Genomic DNA, 20,356 nt, shown 5'->3' with positions numbered 1-20,356 from the left:
GCGGTGCAAATGTTTTGGCTGAAACAAGGGTACTTACGAGAATCTCAGGATTTAAATTTTCTACGTTGGAAAGCTCTTGGCAAACCCTTACTATACATTGCCTGTGCCCATCTGCCCTATCCCACCTCGTTCAGCTCTTCAAGTCGGAGGCAGGCGTATCATTTGTGTTTGGACACAAATTATATGCAGTGGCATTCATTGGTGTAAGGTCTGTTTCAGAGTATGCGCAGAGCTATTTCAGGCAACATATGGCACATAATTGGAATTGCGTCCAAACGTGAATCACTCGGGATCCGGGAGAGTGTCTGCTTTCCTGGGAGCCCTGTAGGACTCCCCAAAGTTCAGGAACCTCATTTGGGAAACATTCTAGGAGAGTGGGCAAGTATGAGTAAGGTATAGGGTGTAGTGCAGTGAGACGTAGCCAGTAGGCCAGGATACATTTGTGCATCACAAGGATTTTGGTGTGATAGGCAAAAACAAAATTTGTCCAGAACAGAAAGGATAAGCAGTTTTTGCAATGGAGCGTTAAAAAAAAAAAGTTGGGAACCACTGGATTAAAGAGGCATGGAATACTGCGAGAGATAGTATGTATGTAAATTGTTTAGCAGCGCTCCTTACAGTGACTGTAGGATCAGGCACTTAGTGATTGTGTCTGTGTGCAGTACATTACCACTGACTAGCAGCAATTATTTACTTGTATTTCTGGGTTTTGAAATTTACAAAAGATCACATAACTGTGTATACTAGAATAGAGCTTACAATGAAAGTAATGCTTACTATGCACAGTAGTATGTAAATATCATAAACATATAGCACTAAAGCAGTTTCACAGACCTGAAAAGTTAATTCCGGGAGATCCCCGGTAGGGGACGTGGTTGGAGGGCGGGAGGGTCGGGGAGCGGTCAATAGCGTAATTTTGGCCAAAATGCCGTTTTGTGGCGGGGCGGAGCCAAAATGACGCTATTCACAGAGAATCGCGTCATTTTGACGAGCAAGTTGCCGTATGCAGGATACTTGCCTGCTCTCCCAGGAGTCCAGGAGACCTACCCGAATTTCTGGAGTCTCCCGAACATTCCGGGAGAGTTGGCAAGTATGCAATAAATAGTGTCAAAAAGATGCAAAGAATTTGTTTTAAAAAATAAAACAAACTGTCATGCAACTTAAGTCCAAAAGGTGATGATGCAAAGGGCAAAAATATGATATTGCATTTGAGAAAAAGTAAGGGTAACGTCAGTAAAATCCTATATCACCACCACTGAATTAAACTGAAATGAATAAAAGGGAATTGGTCACATAAGCGTCTTCTAAAAATCACAAATTCACAAACTTGAAAGTAGAAACTTTCTTTTATTGAAGCATAAACATATGGCGAGGTACAGTGGAATAAATCATTAATAAACTGATGGTACAAAAATAGATGTTTCTTTCAGTCTAGTTGAGTCGTGTCTCTCCGAACAGCTAGATACAATTATTACAGCATTTGATTCAGTTTGCACATTTTCAAGATCAAAATAAAACCAATTAAAACAAGATTCTTAGATCAAAACATTGAGAATACATAAGAACAAGAACTACACATAGTTTTCAATGTAAGATAAAAGAATATCACATATATGGTTCCTTATTTCCGTTTCGGTGCCTACTTGTGTTATCTACACGTAACAGTCTAACATAACCAGTATTCTGTTCGGAATTACCACTCCCCACCACTAGATGGCCACACATACCACCACATCCATACTACATTCATCTGCCTTACCAATTACAATTTAGATGTGAGCTCAGTCATTCCAAGATTTGGGGGTAAATGTATCAAGCTGAGAGTTTTCCGGCGGGTTTGAAAAGTTCAGATGTTGCCTATAGCAACCAATCAGATTCTAGCTATCATTTTGTAGAATGCACTAAATAAATGATAGCTAGAATCTGATTGGCTTTTCAAACCCGCCAGAAAACTCTCAGCTTGATACATTTACCCCTTGGTGTTGTGTCCTAACATTTGTATATATTGTGATAGTTCCCATTCTACTATAACTTTTATATTTTGGATACTAAATCCAAAGTCCTGCACTTGCCCTTTGTAATGAATGGAGAAGGCAAGGCCTGAACAACGTAAGCTGATGATGCGGACAAAGTCCAGTGAATATGGCTGCGTGAAACATGTCATTAAGCCCCCCCCCCCTTCCCGCCAGCTGACCAATGCTGTGATTTGCTGCATAATACATCAAGGGGCGGAGTCAAGGTGACCCCACTCACTAGATTAGTGAAGAGGGCAAGATGCAGGTGGTTGCAATGCTCTCCTAGAAATTCAGGAGCCTCCTGCACATTCTGGGAGAGTAGGCAACGATGATCAACTATTTTCTTATTTAAATTATTCATTAAAAACTTTTTTCAGATGTAAATAAGTTTATGCCTTTTTACTAATGACTACATTAAGTAATCAGAATATTCAATTTTTAATGCCATATATACACACAATATGAAAAATACTAAATAAAGATGTATGTACAGTTCACATATTAACGGCACAAGTTAGAAATGTATCTCAAGTGACTTTATAAATGTATTGCCAAAGCTGAACATTGTAGTGCTGGCCTCATTTGGCCAGCGCAGCCTCTCATTTACGAAGCACACAACAAATCACTTGATGCCCCATTGAGTCTGCCCAGCACACTGACAGGTGCTTGTCTACTTTACAGTCTTTGGAGATGTCTCTCCAAAATACTGTGTACAGTACTCTGAAGAGGTGCACTGAAAAATAAAACATCAAAGTCCGACCTCCAACTACTTTTTACAACCTCCCTCCTCATTAAATTTTAATTTTCATTTTTCTTTAACAATACCGCTCAGTGTACACAAATTTTTCTTAAATTAATCACGAGTGGGGGACCGCGGGACTTAATAAATTACACAAAACGGGTTTGATATGAAATGTCGACATTCTAATGTCTACACCATAATGTCGACAGTCATAATGTCTACAGTTAAAATATCAACATACATAATGTCTACACTTTCAAAATGTCGACATAGATGTACAAAAAAAAAACATCCCCCCCCCCCCTCCCCCAATAAACAGCTTAACCAACCCTAGTGCTGCCAGCCTTGTCTGGTACTAGCAAAATCGATTTTTGGAATGTCGACTACATCCCCATGAAACACATTTGTGCATTTCGAGACCGTCTATAAATACATTTTTCCGTAAGTGCAACATGGAAGTTTAAAATGTGATCCATTAAAAAAATAGGTCCACACTAGGGGTTATATTTACTAAACTGCGGGTTTGAAAAAAAAGGAGATGTTGCCTATAGCAACCAATCAGATTCTAGCTGTCATTTTGTAGAATGTACTAAATAAATGATAACTAGAATCTGATTGGTTGCTATAGGTAACATCTTCACTTTTTCAAACCCACAGTTTAGTAAATATACCCCTAGATCTCTGACAACTCAGAACAGGTAAAACATTAGACTGTTTAATGGAGTGAAAATAACTGTGAGTCCTTCCACTAAGCAAACTGGGAGCACCAGTGTGCCTATTTAATGCTAAGCAACCAATGCCCTCAATCCGCTCAATTCCTCCCAGCAGCCTTCAGCTCCTCTGTAAATGTTGCCATCTTGTTCCTCATGCCAGAGGACTTTTGGGGAAAACTAGACAAATTGAAGCGTATTACTTCAATGAAGAAGAAGATTTTGCGCTGAGCCGTTCTGTGCTTTGTAAATGAGGCCCAGAGAGTCCACATTATTTAACAGGTTACAGATTTCCTTGTGAGATGCAGATAAACTACTGCGGGAATTTAGAAACACTGGAATGGGAAATACTAGATTTATTTCAAAGGAACGCTATCATTGCTATCTATAATATAAATGTCTAGTGGCGTGTGTTAGTCTGTCTGTGTGTGAAAAAAATAAAACCAAGCTGCAGCGCCACCTGCTGGGCGGAGTTATACACTGACCTACTAAATTCTTATTGTGTGTGGAAAAAAAAATTCAGAAAGGGGTGAAATTTGGTATACTAAGATGTTTTTAATTTGTTAATTTAATTTGTTAATTGTTAAAAGTGTTTATAAAGATTTTAAAAAAATATATATATATTTCTTGAAGGAGAAGTGACAGTTGGGAGTGGTTGGTGGTTGCCGGGGGTGACAGTGGGGAGTGGTTGGTGGTTGAGCCCTGGGCTATGGCCCAAATGCATGACAAGAACCTTTTTAACACCTTAAGTAGCTTGATTTGACTAGAATGCATGAGTATCATGCACGGGTTAACTTGTTAAGAAATATGCTTGTATTTACTTAAAAGTTAAGATTATTTTTAAAGGGGTTTTCCTTTCAGAGTATTAAATCTCCCCACCATCCACACCCATTTGTGATCACCATCCACACCCATTTGTGATCCCCATCCACACCCATTTGTGATCACCATCCACACCCATTTGTGATCCTTCCCAGAATAGATAATTTTGTCATTTTACCTACGGTGCCCATGATCTAGCGCTGATCAAGCAGTCTACATACACTGCATGGAAACCATTTGACGGGTAAGCAGATTAATGTGTCCACGCAGGTCTCCTGTCTCTATAAGACACTGTAATGTGGTATATAGGATGGAACGTAGAACTGCCACATATAAAACATTACAGTGTATTGGAGAGGCAGGAGAGCTGCATGGTAATGTGAGTCTGTTGTCAGATGATTTCTACACAGATTGGAAGTTAAGCAGTTTACAGTGTCTGCACGCTACCTGATGAAAGCTGAAATTGCCAGCGAAATAGTAAAAATCATGGGAGAACCATGAATGGAAGGGTGGATGGTAATATTATGCATTAATCAGCAGCTTTGCGTAATGTCCAGATATAGAACGCCAACTGAGGATTTTGACACAGATCCCTATTTTCATTTAATATGCACCAGCTCTAACAATTTTCCTGGTTCTGTCCCAATGTTTGATAGCCAGAAATGGTGTAACCTTGCTGGAAAGGTGATCGGCCTCAGCCAAAATGAGTGTGGTTTGGGGAATCATGGTTATAGTATATCATAGTTGGCAACGTTTAACCATTGGCCTCCGGGAGTCTCTGTGTAGAGGTGGGCATGAGGGGGGTGGGGCTCTGCAAAACGCCTCATTTTAGCCCTGCCCCCTGTGACGTAATGACGCATCATTTTAGCATGGGGGGGCTGGCAAAATGATGTGATTCCGGAGCATCATGGAGGCTTCAAATCGGGAGAATTGTCAGCTCTCCCGAATTCCGGGTATGTCTCCCGGGAGTCCTACTCGGAATTCGGGAGTCTCCCGGGCAGAGATGGCAAGTATGTAGTATGATGTTTTCTAATCTGGAAAGTTGATAGCGTGTGATGAGCCTTTTCAATGTGTTTGGGATTAACTTCGCGCAGCAATGCGCCTCAGTACTTTCCCTGCTTCTTATTGAATTGATAAGATACAGCTTCGGTGATATCAAGGCATGCTACTGAATTATTAGGCCACATTCTCATGAATATTGGTTCACCTCACTAAATAGCTGCCTCCACTGTGAGTAGGTGACAGGTGCGCTTTAAGCAGTGAGTATTTGACATTGTCAAATTTAGTTACAATATATTTATTATATAAATAATATATATTAATGTACTTAAATATTTCTAAGAAAAAAATAAAAAATGAGTTTACAGGCAACTTAATGTATTCTAGAAAAGAAAAGTTATTAGGGTGTGTTTTGTCTGCTTTTCCATGCTCTTGCTAATACGCAGGAAACTGTAGGAATGTATCACTTGGGTATATTATGTAAACTACGTGACTTATGCACTGTGTCTCTGATGAAACAAAGTGTGAGTGTGTTATGTGGAATCTGAGAATATTCCGACAGTCTGTTGTTCCTTACACAGTACTGTTTATCTTTTTTCCTAATTAGTCTCTGCACTAGGTTGCCAGAAAAGCGAGTTTCAAACTGTAAAAACAGAAGTTAAAGAAGATGTGCACGATTAGGACACCAGGGGGTAGATTTATCCAACTGCAGGTTTTAAAAAGTGGAGATGTTGCCTATAGCAAGCAATCAGCTTCTAGCTGTCATTTTGTAGAATGTACTAAATAAATGACAACTAGAATCTGATTGGTTGCTATAGGCAACATCTCCACTTTTTCAAACCCACAGCTTGATAAAATTTACCCCCCGGGGCTACTTATATTTCAATCACATATCTCCATATATTGTTTTACTGTTCATGCAGTTGATGATAATGACTGCCATATCCTTGCCCTAGCTATATCAAGATGCATTTAGAGCTAATTTTGAATTTATCTTGATAAGTCCTCATACATAAGAGGTATGATGGCAATGCATTCCTCTGCCAATATTCCTGATTTTCCAGACAGTCACTATATTTGAAAAGGGAGGTTGGCCTCATCCAAAATAGGAGTGTCCCAATACATAAAATAGGTGTGGTCTGGACAAGTCAGACTGTGCCCTAATACAAAAAATGGGTGTGTTTATGCAGATTTGGTACGTGGCCTAATTTGTTATGATTTTGCACCCATAATGTTGGCAGGATGGCAAAGAATATATTTCTAATGAGGCATTTTTCTGTAAAAGTAATACATATTTACTTGTAACACACACAAATGTTTGTCTTTTTCCAATACAATGTTTTTTCTTTCACTATCATCCTCTATGAGTGACTCAGACACAGAGTAAATTATCTCTCAGTAACAGTACCACCTAAATGAAAGAATCAGCCATTGTTTCAAATTTTATAATCAGATTCATCTCATATTTGCAGCTTCTATACAATATCAGATGAATGGGCCACTGTCCTTAATAATAAAAAAGGCATAATAATAATAATAATGGGTGTAATAATAAAATAATTCCTACAGTAGTAATGCTGTATCAATATAACATTATATAATTCTTTGTATCCTGGTTCCACTTTTTATGAAAATGCAGCTGTAAACGCCAGGCAAAGACATTACTGACGGGTAAAGAGTGGTAATATACAAGGGGGAACATGTCGGTCACTAGTTCATCCCATAAAAGGTTCTTTCAACGACAAATAATTTAATTAAAACCATTGATTCTATTATTTAGAAGCCATAAAAATAACAAGCGATTAGTGCTAGTAACGAATGTTTGCCCTCTCTCTCGGAATGTTTGGGAGACTCCCGAATTCCCGGTAGAACTCCCAGACTCCCGGGAGAGCAGGCAATTCTTCCACGACTTGGCCGTCTGAGTCAATCCGCCGCGCTCCACCCCCTTTCACCACACCCCCCACCTGGATCTCCTGGACAGCAAAGACACAGAGTTGGCAAGTATGCTAGTAGGTTAGAGAGTAAGTGACATGTTGCAGCATACAGCGAGTGACCACAGACATCTAGCACCTGCCAGTGCTTGTGATAGATCCTAGTGACCTCACTGGCACTTTCCTATATCCACCCCCTAATTGTGATTTCATGTTTTATGGCCATTGGTTTAGGAGCTTTTTTGTAAACAGAGTTGCACTGAAGCTCGGCAAATGCTCTTAATGTTCCCTAATGTCATCCCGTTGTCATATTCACAATTGTACTTAATAATTAATGCATTGACAATGTAAAGTTCCAGGTGTACAATACCCAGCTGTATGACAAGCACTGAGCTCATTAAGGCAACACTAAAAAAAAGGCACCGGCATTAAACCAGTGTCACAGCGTGTAACTCCTAATTGGTGCAGACAATGTATGTAATAGAGGCTGTGTTTCCGCACGCTGCTCTCCACCTGGATTACTGTCAGTCGTGCAGTAAGTGCAGCACAGGATTCCTGCAGGAATTTCCTTGTAATCTGGAAGAGCCTGATACTTCTCAGTAACTGGAGAGAAATCAAAATCTGCCACCTGTGAAGAGAGAGGAAATACTAATTATATTATTCATCTGTCTGTCTCACAACTTGTCAGTTAAACAGAGTACACCAATTAAAAGAAATCCATCTATTTGGAATAAAACCCACAATAAATTTAGCGACATCACTGATACAGTAAGTGCTGCAATCTCTAGCTTGGTTAAGTGGGAGCTGCCGTGCCGTTACTAGATCCCAACTAGAGTGCCAGCTCTTTGGAGTACGTTATCTCCGTGCCCTACTGGTGTTTTCATGTTCCTTCAAGATCCATACACGTACGGATAGGTTAATCTGACTAAACTGGCCTGTGTGTTAATGCGCCTGTACTAGACAATTTAGATTATGCTGAATATTACGGCAGTATATAAATGATAATACAACAACAATGATCTTAGTGTAAGCTAGCATTTACAGGCTTATTTAATAGGGTAACGGAAAAGATAAACGCAAATGTCTTTGCTCTTACCAGCTGGTACAGTTTGGCAACAATCGGTTTGTTCCATTTGTCTTACACTATGATGGAAACTAGCCACACATGCTATTGGGTGAGCCGCTCACATCTAATGAATGGAAATTAATATCCCTCCCCATTTTGCAGGTATAGCACAGAGTTTAAGGGTTGACCCATAACCTAGCACAATCTGAACACTATGGGCCTGATTCATTAAGGAAAGTTAAGTAAAACAATTGAGTAAGTAGTCCCCTGTCAAATCCATGTTACAATACAAGGGGTGCAAATTAGTTTTCTATTTTGCACATAAGTTAAATACTGACTGTTTTTTCATGTAGCACACAAATATCAACTTTAAATTTCAGTGTACAAATAAGCTATCAAGTATTTGTGTGCTACTTACTCAATTTTTTTACTTAACTTTCCTTAATGAATCAGGCCCTATATTCACAACTAACCAATGGGAACATATTTATATACCCACTCATAGTTTTTCCAAATATTTGAACCCGGTAGGCTACACAAAATGTGGCCTAGCTAATCGAAATTGTGAAGTCGTACATGTAATGAGACAGGATCCCTACTACATATTTTCTGGAACTGCCCAGCAATTTGTCGCCTATTGCAGGCTGTTTTCAACCAGGTAAATACTATCTTTAATATTAACATGGAACCCTCCATAGAGATCGCACTTCTACAATTCTACTCTGAACAAATCCCTAAACACACTAGATAGGTACTGGACCATATCCTCATCACAACTAGAGCGACCATAGTGCAACAATGTAAAATTCCATTGGCCCCCACCTTACAAATAATACTATCTAAAACTCAATTTAGTTTTCATATGGAAATCTCAGGAACACCCTACTCGACTTCCACTTTATTTACTATTATAAAATGGTCTCATTGGCATGAATATATTACACATGGAGAAGGCTCAAGGTCTCCCGACCCTAATAATGTTTCTAACCCCCTATCTTTTAGCATCAATGAATCCCCACAAAGTTAATAATACATATGGTCTATGTTAGTTCCTGGTTTAATTGTATATATAAAGCAAAGGTGTGCACATCTTGCTCATCTGTTACAATATCTTTACAATTTATGTTTTGTCTGCCCTTTGTACGTCCCGCTATTTGTTACTTTTGGGTAGCTCTTTTATGTAACCAAACTTGTACTTAGGTTTACTCGTCCTTTAAACACAAGAAATGCAACAAAATATGCAAAAATTAAACAGGTCACCATAAATATTAATAAACAAATTGTTAAACAAAAATGGTCTCACATTAATTTTTTCCAGAACTTCAGAACCCTTCGCCAATGGGGCTTTTCTCACCCCTGTGCTGAGCCTATTTTTGTACTTTTTGCGCTTGTCACATTCCAACATTAATATCAATAATTATGTTTATGCAGTACCAGCATTAATTATACCTAGGTTTTTTTTTCAGAAGACTTCTAGAAAATACCATTAGTTTGCCTGATAGAGCAAAGAAAATCTACCCCCAAAAAATGTATTATTGAAAGTACAAGAAAGTGAACTAACAGAAAATGTCTGTATTTTTTTAAAAACACAAAAAAAATAATACTTTATGTTCCTTGCTTTGGCACCAATCCAACTTTCCGAAACACATAGATTTCCATAATAAGATCTGCACTTTTCTAAAAATGATAATGCATTTTTTTTTGTTTGAAATGATTAAAACGTGTAGGTACAAGATGGGTAGTCCAACAATGCATACCATTTTGAAAAACTATACAACCTACCATATTAAATAAGGGTACCCCTGAATCTATTGAAACCAGAATGGGGGAAATACCGCATCTATGGACTTAATGCTTTCTGTAGTGCATGGTGTTATGGTCTGGTGATCACCAGACCATAACTTATAAGGGGGCACATAATTTGTAAGAGGGGACTATCCTCTTTCAAATGAGGGGTCCCCATAGTTTCTAGGAACCAGGATGGGGGACATCTGGGCATTATAACACCCATTTCTCATCCCTGGGCTGCTAAGTGTTTTCTGTAGTGTAAAGTGTTATTGTCAGGTAATCACATGTCATCGGCAATCAATAACTATTAAGGGGCTACATAATTTTGGTATTACAGACAAGGGTCTGAGAGACCCTGGTCCATTATACTGGGACAACTTGAGTAGAAAAATATTCCTAAGGGCCTCGTTTATTACCTCAAAGTCTAGAAGAAAGGGAAGAGCTCCAGCATATTGATAGCCTTTGATACGTTCTTAAGCTGGAACACTACAATAAAGTATCGTTAGCAAATACTAGTAATGGCGGTAGTGGGTATAATGATGCTTTAGGAAGGGAGGTGAGGGGTTGTAGGTGAATGAGATGTGTAGAAAGTGAGTGCAGGTGAATGAGATGTGTAGAAAGGGAGTGCAGGTGAATGAGATGTGTTGAAGGGGGGTGCAGGTGAATGACATGTGTAGAAGGGGGTTGCAGGTGAGATGTGTAGAAAGGGGGTGTAGGTGAATGAGATGTGTAGAATGTGGGTGTAGGTGAATGAGATGTGTAGAATGTGGGTGTAGGTGAATGACATTTGTAGAAAGGGGGTGCAGGTGAATGACATATGGAGAAAAGGGGTGCAGGTGATGAATGAGATGTGTAGAAAGGGGGTGTAGGTGAATGAGATGTGTAGAAAGGGGGTGTAGGTGAATGAGATGTGTAGAAAGGGAGTGCAGGTGAATGAGATGTGTTGAAGGGGGGTGCAGGTGAATGAGATGTGTAGAAAGGGAGTGCAGGTGAATGACATATGGAGAAAAGGGGTGCAGGTGATGAATGAGATGTGTAGAAAGGGAGTGCAGGTGAATGAGATGTGTAGAAAAGGGATGCAGGTGAATGACATGTGTAGAGGGGGGGTGCAGATGAATGAGATGTGTAGTTTTATAAATGCAAAAGTAACAGGTTGGACTGCATCTTGAATACAAAACAGTTTTGGTGATCTGACTACAAGAAAGTCCTAGAAAAAAATAATCTCCAAGATCAAGATAAGGTATTGTCTAATAATGATCATGTCATAGCTGCTGAACTATCCAGGTGACAACGGGACAGTAACTGTAATTGGAGCATTAGCAGCACAGAAAGGACGACAGCACTGCAAGGGTAGTTGTGGAAGTCTACATATGTAGAAAGGGGGTGCAGGTGAATGAGATGTGTAGAAAGGGGGTGCATGTGATGAATGAGATGTGTAGAAAGGGGGTGTAAGTGAATGAGATGTGTAGAAAGGGGGTGCAGGTGAATGACATGTGTAAAAAGGGGGTGTAGGTGAATGAGATGTGTAGAAAGGGGTGTAGGTGAATGACATGTTTAAAAAGGGGGTGTAGGTGAATGAGATGTGTAGAAGGGGGGTGCAGGTGAATGAGATGTGTAGAAAGGGGGTGTAGGTGAATGACATGTGTAGAAAGGGGGTGTAGGTGAATGAGATGTGTAGAAAGGGGGTGTAGGTGAATGAGATGTGTAGAAAGGGGTGTAGGTGAATGAGATGTGTAGAAGGGGGGTGCAGGTGAATGAGATGTGTAGAAAGGGGGTGTAGGTGAATGACATGTGTAGAAAGGGGGTGTAGGTGAATGACATGTGTAGAAAGGGGGTGTAGGTGAATGAGATGTGTAAAAAGGGGGTGTAGGTGAATGAGATGTGTAGAAAGGGGGTGCAGGTGAATGACATGTGTAGAAAGGGGGTGTAGGTGAATGAGATGTGTAGAAAGGGGGTGTAGGTGAATGACATGTGTAGAAAGGGGGTGTAGGTGAATGAGATGTGTAGAAAGGGGGTGCAGGTGAATGACATGTGTAGAAAGGGGGTGTAGGTGAATGAGATGTGTAGAAAGGGGTGTAGGTGAATGACATGTTTAAAAAGGGGGTGTAGGTGAATGAGATGTGTAGAAAGGGGGTGTAGGTGAATGAGATGTGTAGAAAGGGGTGTAGGTGAATGACATGTTTAAAAAGGGGGTGTAGGTGAATGAGATGTGTAGAAAGGGGGTGCAGGTGAATGAGATGTGTAGAAAGGGGGTGTAGGTGAATGACATGTTTAAAAAGGGGGTGTAGGTGAATGAGATGTGTAGAAAGGGGTGTAGGTGAATGACATGTTTAAAAAGGGGGTGTAGGTGAATGAGATGTGTAGAAAGGGGGTGTAGGTGAATGAGATGTGTAGAAAGGGGTGTAGGTGAATGAGATGTGTAGAAGGGGGTGTAGGTGAATGAGATGTGTAGAAGGGGGGTGCAGGTGAATGAGATGTGTAGAAAGGGGGTGTAGGTGAATGAGATGTGTAGAAAGGGGGTGTAGGTGAATGAGATGTGTAGAAAGGGGTGTAGGTGAATGAGATGTGTAGAAGGGGGGTGCAGGTGAATGAGATGTGTAGAAAGGGGGTGTAGGTGAATGAGATGTGTAGAAGGGGGTGCAGGTGAATGACATGTGTAGAAAGGGGGTGTAGGTGAATGAGATGTGTAGAAAGGGGTGTAGGTGAATGACATGTTTAAAAAGGGGGTGTAGGTGAATGACATGTGTAGAAAGGGGGTGTAGGTGAATGAGATGTGTAGAAAGGGGTGTAGGTGAATGAGATGTGTAGAAAGGGGGTGCAGGTGAATGACATGTGTAGAAAGGGGGTGTAGGTGAATGAGATGTGTAGAAAGGGGGTGTAGGTGAATGAGATGTGTAGAAAGGGGGTGTAGGTGAATGACATGTGTAAAAAGGGGGTGTAGGTGAATGAGATGTGTAGAAAGGGGGTGCAGGTGAATGACATGTGTAGAAAGGGGGTGTAGGTGAATGAGATGTGTAGAAAGGGGGTGTAGGTGAATGAGATGTGTAGAAAGGGGGTGTAGGTGAATGACATGTGTAAAAAGGGGGTGTAGGTGAATGAGATGTGTAGAAAGGGGGTGCAGGTGAATGACATGTGTAGAAAGGGGGTGTAGGTGAATGAGATGTGTAGAAAGGGGGTGCAGGTGAATGACATGTGTAGAAAGGGGGTGTAGGTGAATGAGATGTGTAGAAAGGGGTGTAGGTGAATGACATGTTTAAAAAGGGGGTGTAGGTGAATGAGATGTGTAGAAGGGGGGTGCAGGTGAATGAGATGTGTAGAAAGGGGGTGTAGGTGAATGAGATGTGTAGAAAGGGGGTGTAGGTGAATGACATGTGTAGAAAGGGGGTGTAGGTGAATGAGATGTGTAGAAAGGGGGTGTAGGTGAATGAGATGTGTAGAAAGGGGTGTAGGTGAATGAGATGTGTAGAAAGGGGGTGTAGGTGAATGACATGTGTAAAAAGGGGGTGTAGGTGAATGAGATGTGTAGAAAGGGGGTGCAGGTGAATGACATGTGTAGAAAGGGGGTGTAGGTGAATGAGATGTGTAGAAAGGGGTGTAGGTGAATGACATGTTTAAAAAGGGGGTGTAGGTGAATGAGATGTGTAGAAAGGGGTGTAGGTGAATGACATGTTTAAAAAGGGGGTGTAGGTGAATGAGATGTGTAGAAAGGGGGTGCAGGTGAATGAGATGTGTAGAAAGGGGGTGTAGGTGAATGACATGTTTAAAAAGGGGGTGTAGGTGAATGAGATGTGTAGAAAGGGGTGTAGGTGAATGACATGTTTAAAAAGGGGGTGTAGGTGAATGAGATGTGTAGAAAGGGGGTGTAGGTGAATGAGATGTGTAGAAAGGGGGTGTAGGTGAATGACATGTTTAAAAAGGGGGTGTAGGTGAATGAGATGTGTAGAAAGGGGTGTAGGTGAATGACATGTTTAAAAAGGGGGTGTAGGTGAATGAGATGTGTAGAAAGGGGGTGTAGGTGAATGAGATGTGTAGAAAGGGGTGTAGGTGAATGACATGTTTAAAAAGGGGGTGTAGGTGAATGAGATGTGTAGAAAGGGGGTGCAGGTGAATGAGATGTGTAGAAAGGGGGTGTAGGTGAATGACATGTTTAAAAAGGGGGTGTAGGTGAATGAGATGTGTAGAAAGGGGTGTAGGTGAATGACATGTTTAAAAAGGGGGTGTAGGTGAATGAGATGTGTAGAAAGGGGGTGTAGGTGAATGAGATGTGTAGAAAGGGGTGTAGGTGAATGAGATGTGTAGAAGGGGGTGTAGGTGAATGAGATGTGTAGAAGGGGGGTGCAGGTGAATGAGATGTGTAGAAAGGGGGTGTAGGTGAATGAGATGTGTAGAAAGGGGGTGTAGGTGAATGAGATGTGTAGAAAGGGGTGTAGGTGAATGAGATGTGTAGAAGGGGGGTGCAGGTGAATGAGATGTGTAGAAAGGGGGTGTAGGTGAATGAGATGTGTAGAAGGGGGTGCAGGTGAATGAGATGTGTAGAAAGGGGGTGCAGGTGATTGAGATGTGTAGAAAGGGGGTGTAGGTGAATGACATGTGTAGAAAGGGGGTGCAGGTGAATGACATGTTTAGAAGGGGGTGCAGGTGAATGACATGTGTAGAAAGGGGGTGTAGGTGAATGAGATGTGTAGAAAGGGGTGTAGGTGAATGACATGTGTAGAAAGGGGGTGCAGGTGATTGAGATGTGTAGAAAGGGGGTGTAGGTGAATGAGATGTGTAGAAGGGGGTGCAGGTGAATGAGATGTGTAGAAAGGGGGTGCAGATGAATGACATGTGTAAAAAGGGGGTGTAGGTGAATGACATGTGTAGAAAGGGGGTGCAGGTGAATGACATGTTTAGAAGGGGGTGCAGGTGAATGACATGTTTAGAAGGGGGTGCAGGTGAATGACATGTGTAGAAAGGGGGTGCAGGTGAATGACATGTTTAGAAGGGGGTGTAGGTGAATGACATGTGTAGAAAGGGGGTGCAGGTGAATGACATGTTTAGAAGGGGGTGCAGGTGAATGAGATGCATAGTTTTATAAATGCAAAAGTAACAGGTTGGACTGCATCTTGAAGACAAAACAGTTTTGGTGATCTGACTACAAGAAAGTCTTAGAAAAAAAATAATCTCCAAGATCAAGATAAAGTATTGTCTAATAATGATCATGTCGTAGCTGCTGAACTATCCAACTGTAATTGGAGCATTATCAGCACACAAAGAACGGGTGCACTGCAAGGGTAGTTGTAGAGGTCTCTATCGAGAAATTCCAGTTTTACCAAGTGATGACAAATCTGTTAAATGGCATTAAAGATGGAATTCACATCTTCACTATAAAAATGGTGTAGCTATAATTTCTAAATAGATCTTTAAATGGATTGCCTGTCATTATGGGATCAGAAAATACGTTTTATATTTCCCTGTTATATTAAATTGGCAGCTGTGTCATTGGGGATTTTGCTTTCCCTTCTTTTGGCTGAACACGGGTAGAACTTGGAACTGATTTCCAACCTCAATAACTATGCAAAAAGGCTATATAGTTTATATATGTGTAACACATACTTACCAACTTTGAATAGTTGGTTTCCGGGAGCCTGTCATGGGAGGTGGGCGTGACGGGGGCGAGGCTACAAAATGCGCATCATTTTGGACCCGCCCCCGTGACGTCATGACGCAAAACGCGTCATTTGCCAGCGGGGGGCAGGGCCAAACGCCCCGATTCCCCGGGAATTGCGGTGTTTGGGAGCTAATTCTGCCCACTTCACTAGGAAGTGGGGCACTTCCTAGTGAAGTGGACACAATTCGGGAGATTGCCACACTCACCCGGGAGTCCGGGAGACTCTCGCAAAATGCGGGAGTCTCCCGGACATTCCGGGAGAGTTGGCAAGTATGGTGTAACAAAGGATACATACATCCATCTGTAAAAAACAAAACAATGATACATAAAAGTATACTGTGCCTTACTCTTATTTTAAAATATGTTCTTTTATTTTAACATAAATCGACATTTGAACAGTTAGTTTAAATTACTTTGGTGTTTAATGTTTTTTAAACTGTACATATTTAACTTTATATTTTGTACATTTTGCTTTCTGCTATATACCATTTTACGTTAACTCCTCTTACTTCTATCTCCTACTTGAATTAATGCGGAAAGTGTTAATTTCTGCAAAAAGCCATATTTATTTCAACCCACGTAAATTGTCACCTCCAACAGTTCCAGGACCGAAAATGGGTAGAAAACAAAATGCCACCTCCCCCAAACTTCCATCACTCGGCAAGACTGGAATTTGGAACTGCTTGTCCTCATCATAGAACAAGAATTGCAGGAACACAGCTGGGAATTTTGTTTTGTTTTGTTTTTTTAGCAAAATCTAACACATTGCTTCACTCCATTTAACGCCTTCACAGATATGAACAATCTCTCTCCATACTGGACCATAGACTTTTAGGGGCATATTCAATTCTTTTTTTCCCGCGCCGCGGAAAAACTATTACCGTTAATACGGTAATAGATAGCTGGATTTCAGCTCACGGCTCAGAGAGCTGCGAGCTGAAATCCAGCGAGTAAATTACCGAATTAACGGTTTTTCCACGCACGATTACCGTAACGGTAATCGTCCGCGGACTGCGAGATTTTCGGCGTTTCCGCAGAGAATTGAATATGCCCCATAGAGACAGAATATGAAAGGCATATTTGGACCTCTCCCAATGCTAGAGTCCACTTTAAATGTTTCTAGTGTGCAGTAAAATGTATTTGACATCTATCAATAATTCCAGCTTGAAAATAGACAGAATCCTGAACTCAATCTGTATTGCAAAGTATTGTTTTATTACCGTGTTTGTTCCCAACTGTGAAGCGCTACGGAATTTGCTAACGCTATATAAATAATTATTGATGATGGCCCCTGTGACTACCCAGTTGTGGGGAACTGTTGTCAAATTGTGGGTATATTTTTACACAGTCAGTGAAAAATATTGATCATGTTAATGTAAAAGAGATGTAATTAAATTTCAGAGCCACATCATCTGATCAAGCAGAAGTAAATTCACATATCAACCAAACAACTCTGAATCACAAATGACACATCAATTAATAAAAAAAATTTTTTTATTAAGTCGTCAAACATTAATAACATAAAATAGTAACATAAATTAAACAAATTAAATACTTTTGCCACCTATTTCTGGGTGACTACTCTGGAGCCTTGAGCAGTTCTGGTGCCTCTTTCATTATACGTAACAGGAGCTGATTTATATATGCCTCCAGCTCCTGCACGCGGCCCTGCAGCTCCGGCACGCGGCCCTGCAGCTCCGGCACGCGGCCCTGCAGCTCCTGCACGCGGCCATCCAGCTCCTGCACGCGGCCCTCCTTCTTCTCCACCTCGGTGTCACGCTGTAGCAGCAGTTGTATAAGCTCCTTCTGCGTTAAACGTTCGTACTTTGATGGTTGCTTTGGAGGGCAAAGTTCTTCATGCTCCTTTTTTTGGTCAAGATGTACCGACTTCTCCAGGCCATCGCAAAGCGTATTTTTGCGGAGTCTCCTTTTTCCTAGATGTTAACCACCACCTCTTCCTCTTTCTCTCCGGGTTGGCATTGGAGTATACGCCTCCGAGTATATATGCATGCCGTTGATGCATACGAAGGAGGGATCTGGCTCAGAGGTCTTCTTACGTCTCATCATGTCCTATAGCCTCCTAAACTTGCTTTTGGGCTTTATCTCAGTCTGCTTCTCCATCTCTATCTCAATCTCCATCTTTCTCCTCATCATCTAAACCAGCAGCAGGGTGACCTTTATATACAGGGGGCTGCCATTTTGCATGTGGTTTTTATGATGCATTGTACTGCTTCGTGATATTATCTCTGTACCTAACCTGGCAGTGAGGCTGAATACACAGATCCTGGATAGAGTACTCATAGTCCCCCTATTCACTTCACACGGCTCCTGGATAGAGTACACAGTCTCCCTATACACATCACACGGCTCCTGGATAAAGTACACAGTCCCCCTATACACTTCACACGGCTCCTGGATAGAGTACACAGTCCCCCTATACACTTCACACGGCTCCTGGATAGAGTACACAGTCCCCCTATACACTTCACACGGCTCCTGGATAGAGTACACAGTCCCCCTATACACTTCACACGGCTCCTGGATAGAGTACACAGTCCCCCTATACACTTCACACGGCTCCTGGATAGAGTACACAGTCCCCCTATACACATCCCACGGCTATAAGGAGAATCCCATCTGATGACCAGTACGCCAAGCAGAGCCTCATTCTTTTGTCCACTATAACTGTGGATGTTATTTTCTGCTACCAGACAAGTAGCTATCACTGCCGACGGGGACTATAGCAGCAGCATGTCGCTCCTTCCCTATTAGGACAAGCCATTTCCTATGGCTTGCCCACCTTTAGAGGTCTTCAGCATTTGCTTGTCTCGCCCAGGCTCTCCTCCATCAGAAGTCTGGTCTGGTTTCCTTTGTTGCTAAGCAACAATCCACAGCCGTTCTGAGCATGTGCAGAACTCTCTCCTTCACACTGAAAGTTTCCTGCTGAGGTCATCAAGAAGCGCCTACTGTCACTATAAAAGGGACCCTCTGTCATATAGGCTTTGTTAGGTGATTGTGTTAATGGAGTCACCGCGCCCCCTCATATACTTCTTGTCTTATGACCTCCCATCTGGGATCTCCTGGAGGAGAGGCTTTAATAGTGAGCAAGTATGCTGTAAACCCAGGCAGCTTAACATCTCCCTCCTAACATGACAACTGAATGCATGGTGAAGCAAAACTTACTGTGTAACCAGCAAAAGTATACAATAGTAATGTAAACTTTACGACCCAAAATTGCTACAATATAAAACTATGCACATATTTGTTAGATTTCAACAGCACTATCTTCTAATTATCCACATCTACCACAAATGGCTTCCCAAACTAGGGGACCTGCTTCATTAAGGATCTTAACTGAAGAAACTTCTTATTTCAGTCTCCTGGACAAAACCATGTTACAATGCAAGGGGTGCAAATTAGTTTTCTGTTTTGCACATAACTTAAATACTGACTGTTTTTTCATGTAGCACACAAATATGAACTTTAAATTTCAGTGTACAAATAAGCTATCAAGTATTTGTGTGCTACATGAAAAAACAGTCAGTATTTAACTTATGTGCAAAACAGAAAACTAATTTGCACCCCTTGCATTGTAACATGGTTTTGTCCAGGAGACTGAAATAAGAAGTTTCTTACGTTAAGATCCTTAATGAATCAGGCCCTAGATGAGGGAGGTGGGAAATAGGAAGAATGTACAAGACTTGAATTCAAACTCTAAGGAATTGTCTCCAATATATTTTATTATTTTTATCCTTTATTTATAAGGCGCCACAAGATTTCTGCAGCGCCATATACAATACAAACAGTAGACCATACAGGGTAAAACAGTACAGAACAATATACGAATAACACCAAGGGCTAGATTTACTAAGCTGCGGGTTTGAAAAAGTGGGGATGTTGCCTATAGCAACCAATCAGATTCTAGCTTTCATTTATTTAGTACTTTCCACAAAATGACAGCTAGAATCTGATTGGTCGCTATAGGCAACATCCCCACTTTTTCAAACCCGCAGATTAGTAAATCTAGCCCCAAGACTTCAGAAACTCCAGGCACGACTAATGTAGTGAAGTTGGAGCAGAAGAATAGGTACAGAGACAGGAGGGAAGAGGACTCTGCTCGTAAGAGCTTACATCCTAAAGGAAGGATAAATATTTCAAACTGAATCCCAAAATTGAGATATTTATATACAGATCTGTTATAAAGTAAAGGCCATTATTATTGACACCACAGCTCTTAAGCACTGCATAAGGCAGTTCTGATACCAGATAAAAATATGAAGTGATAAAGCATAGCATGTCAGTTATAACTGCTGTGATTTCACAGTTATTGTGTCTGAAATAACTAATCTACAGTATGTGAAGAAGCCTGACTTCTCCGCAGCCTCAAGATAAATATGCACCACCGTCCTAAGCCATGCCAGGTTTCTGTAAAGCAATGTTTCCCAAACTCAGTCCTCAGGGACCACTAACAGTGCAGGTTTTCCAGATCACCAGTGATATAAGTATACCACCTGTGGATCTGGTATAATGTGTCAGTCAGTAATGATTACACCTGTGCTACAGCAAGGAGATATGGAAAACATGGACTGTTAGTGCTCCCTGAGGACTGGGTTTGGGAAACACTGCTGTAAAG

General features: G+C 41.2%; 2 protein-coding genes across 2 annotated transcripts in view; both read right to left on the bottom strand.

Moving 5' to 3' along the window:
• The window catches only part of RSPH10B (radial spoke head 10 homolog B), an 804,204-nt gene that overhangs the window by 739,140 nt on the left and 44,708 nt on the right, over nucleotides 1-20,356 (bottom strand). The window lies entirely within an intron of this gene.
• TMEM130 (transmembrane protein 130) overlaps nucleotides 7,213-20,356 on the bottom strand; it is a 36,355-nt gene continuing 23,211 nt past the window's right edge. The window contains exon 8 of the mRNA XM_075179654.1: nucleotides 7,213-7,847. Coding sequence (XP_075035755.1) covers nucleotides 7,659-7,847 — 189 coding nt within the window. The 3' untranslated portion in view covers nucleotides 7,213-7,658. The remainder of the gene's footprint in view (nucleotides 7,848-20,356) is intronic.

This window comes from Mixophyes fleayi, chromosome 7 (genome assembly GCF_038048845.1).
Source record: "Mixophyes fleayi isolate aMixFle1 chromosome 7, aMixFle1.hap1, whole genome shotgun sequence".
Classification (NCBI taxonomy): Eukaryota; Metazoa; Chordata; class Amphibia; order Anura; family Limnodynastidae; genus Mixophyes; species Mixophyes fleayi.
Note: the sequence above shows the minus strand (reverse complement) of the source record. Positions and strands in the feature narration are given on the sequence as shown.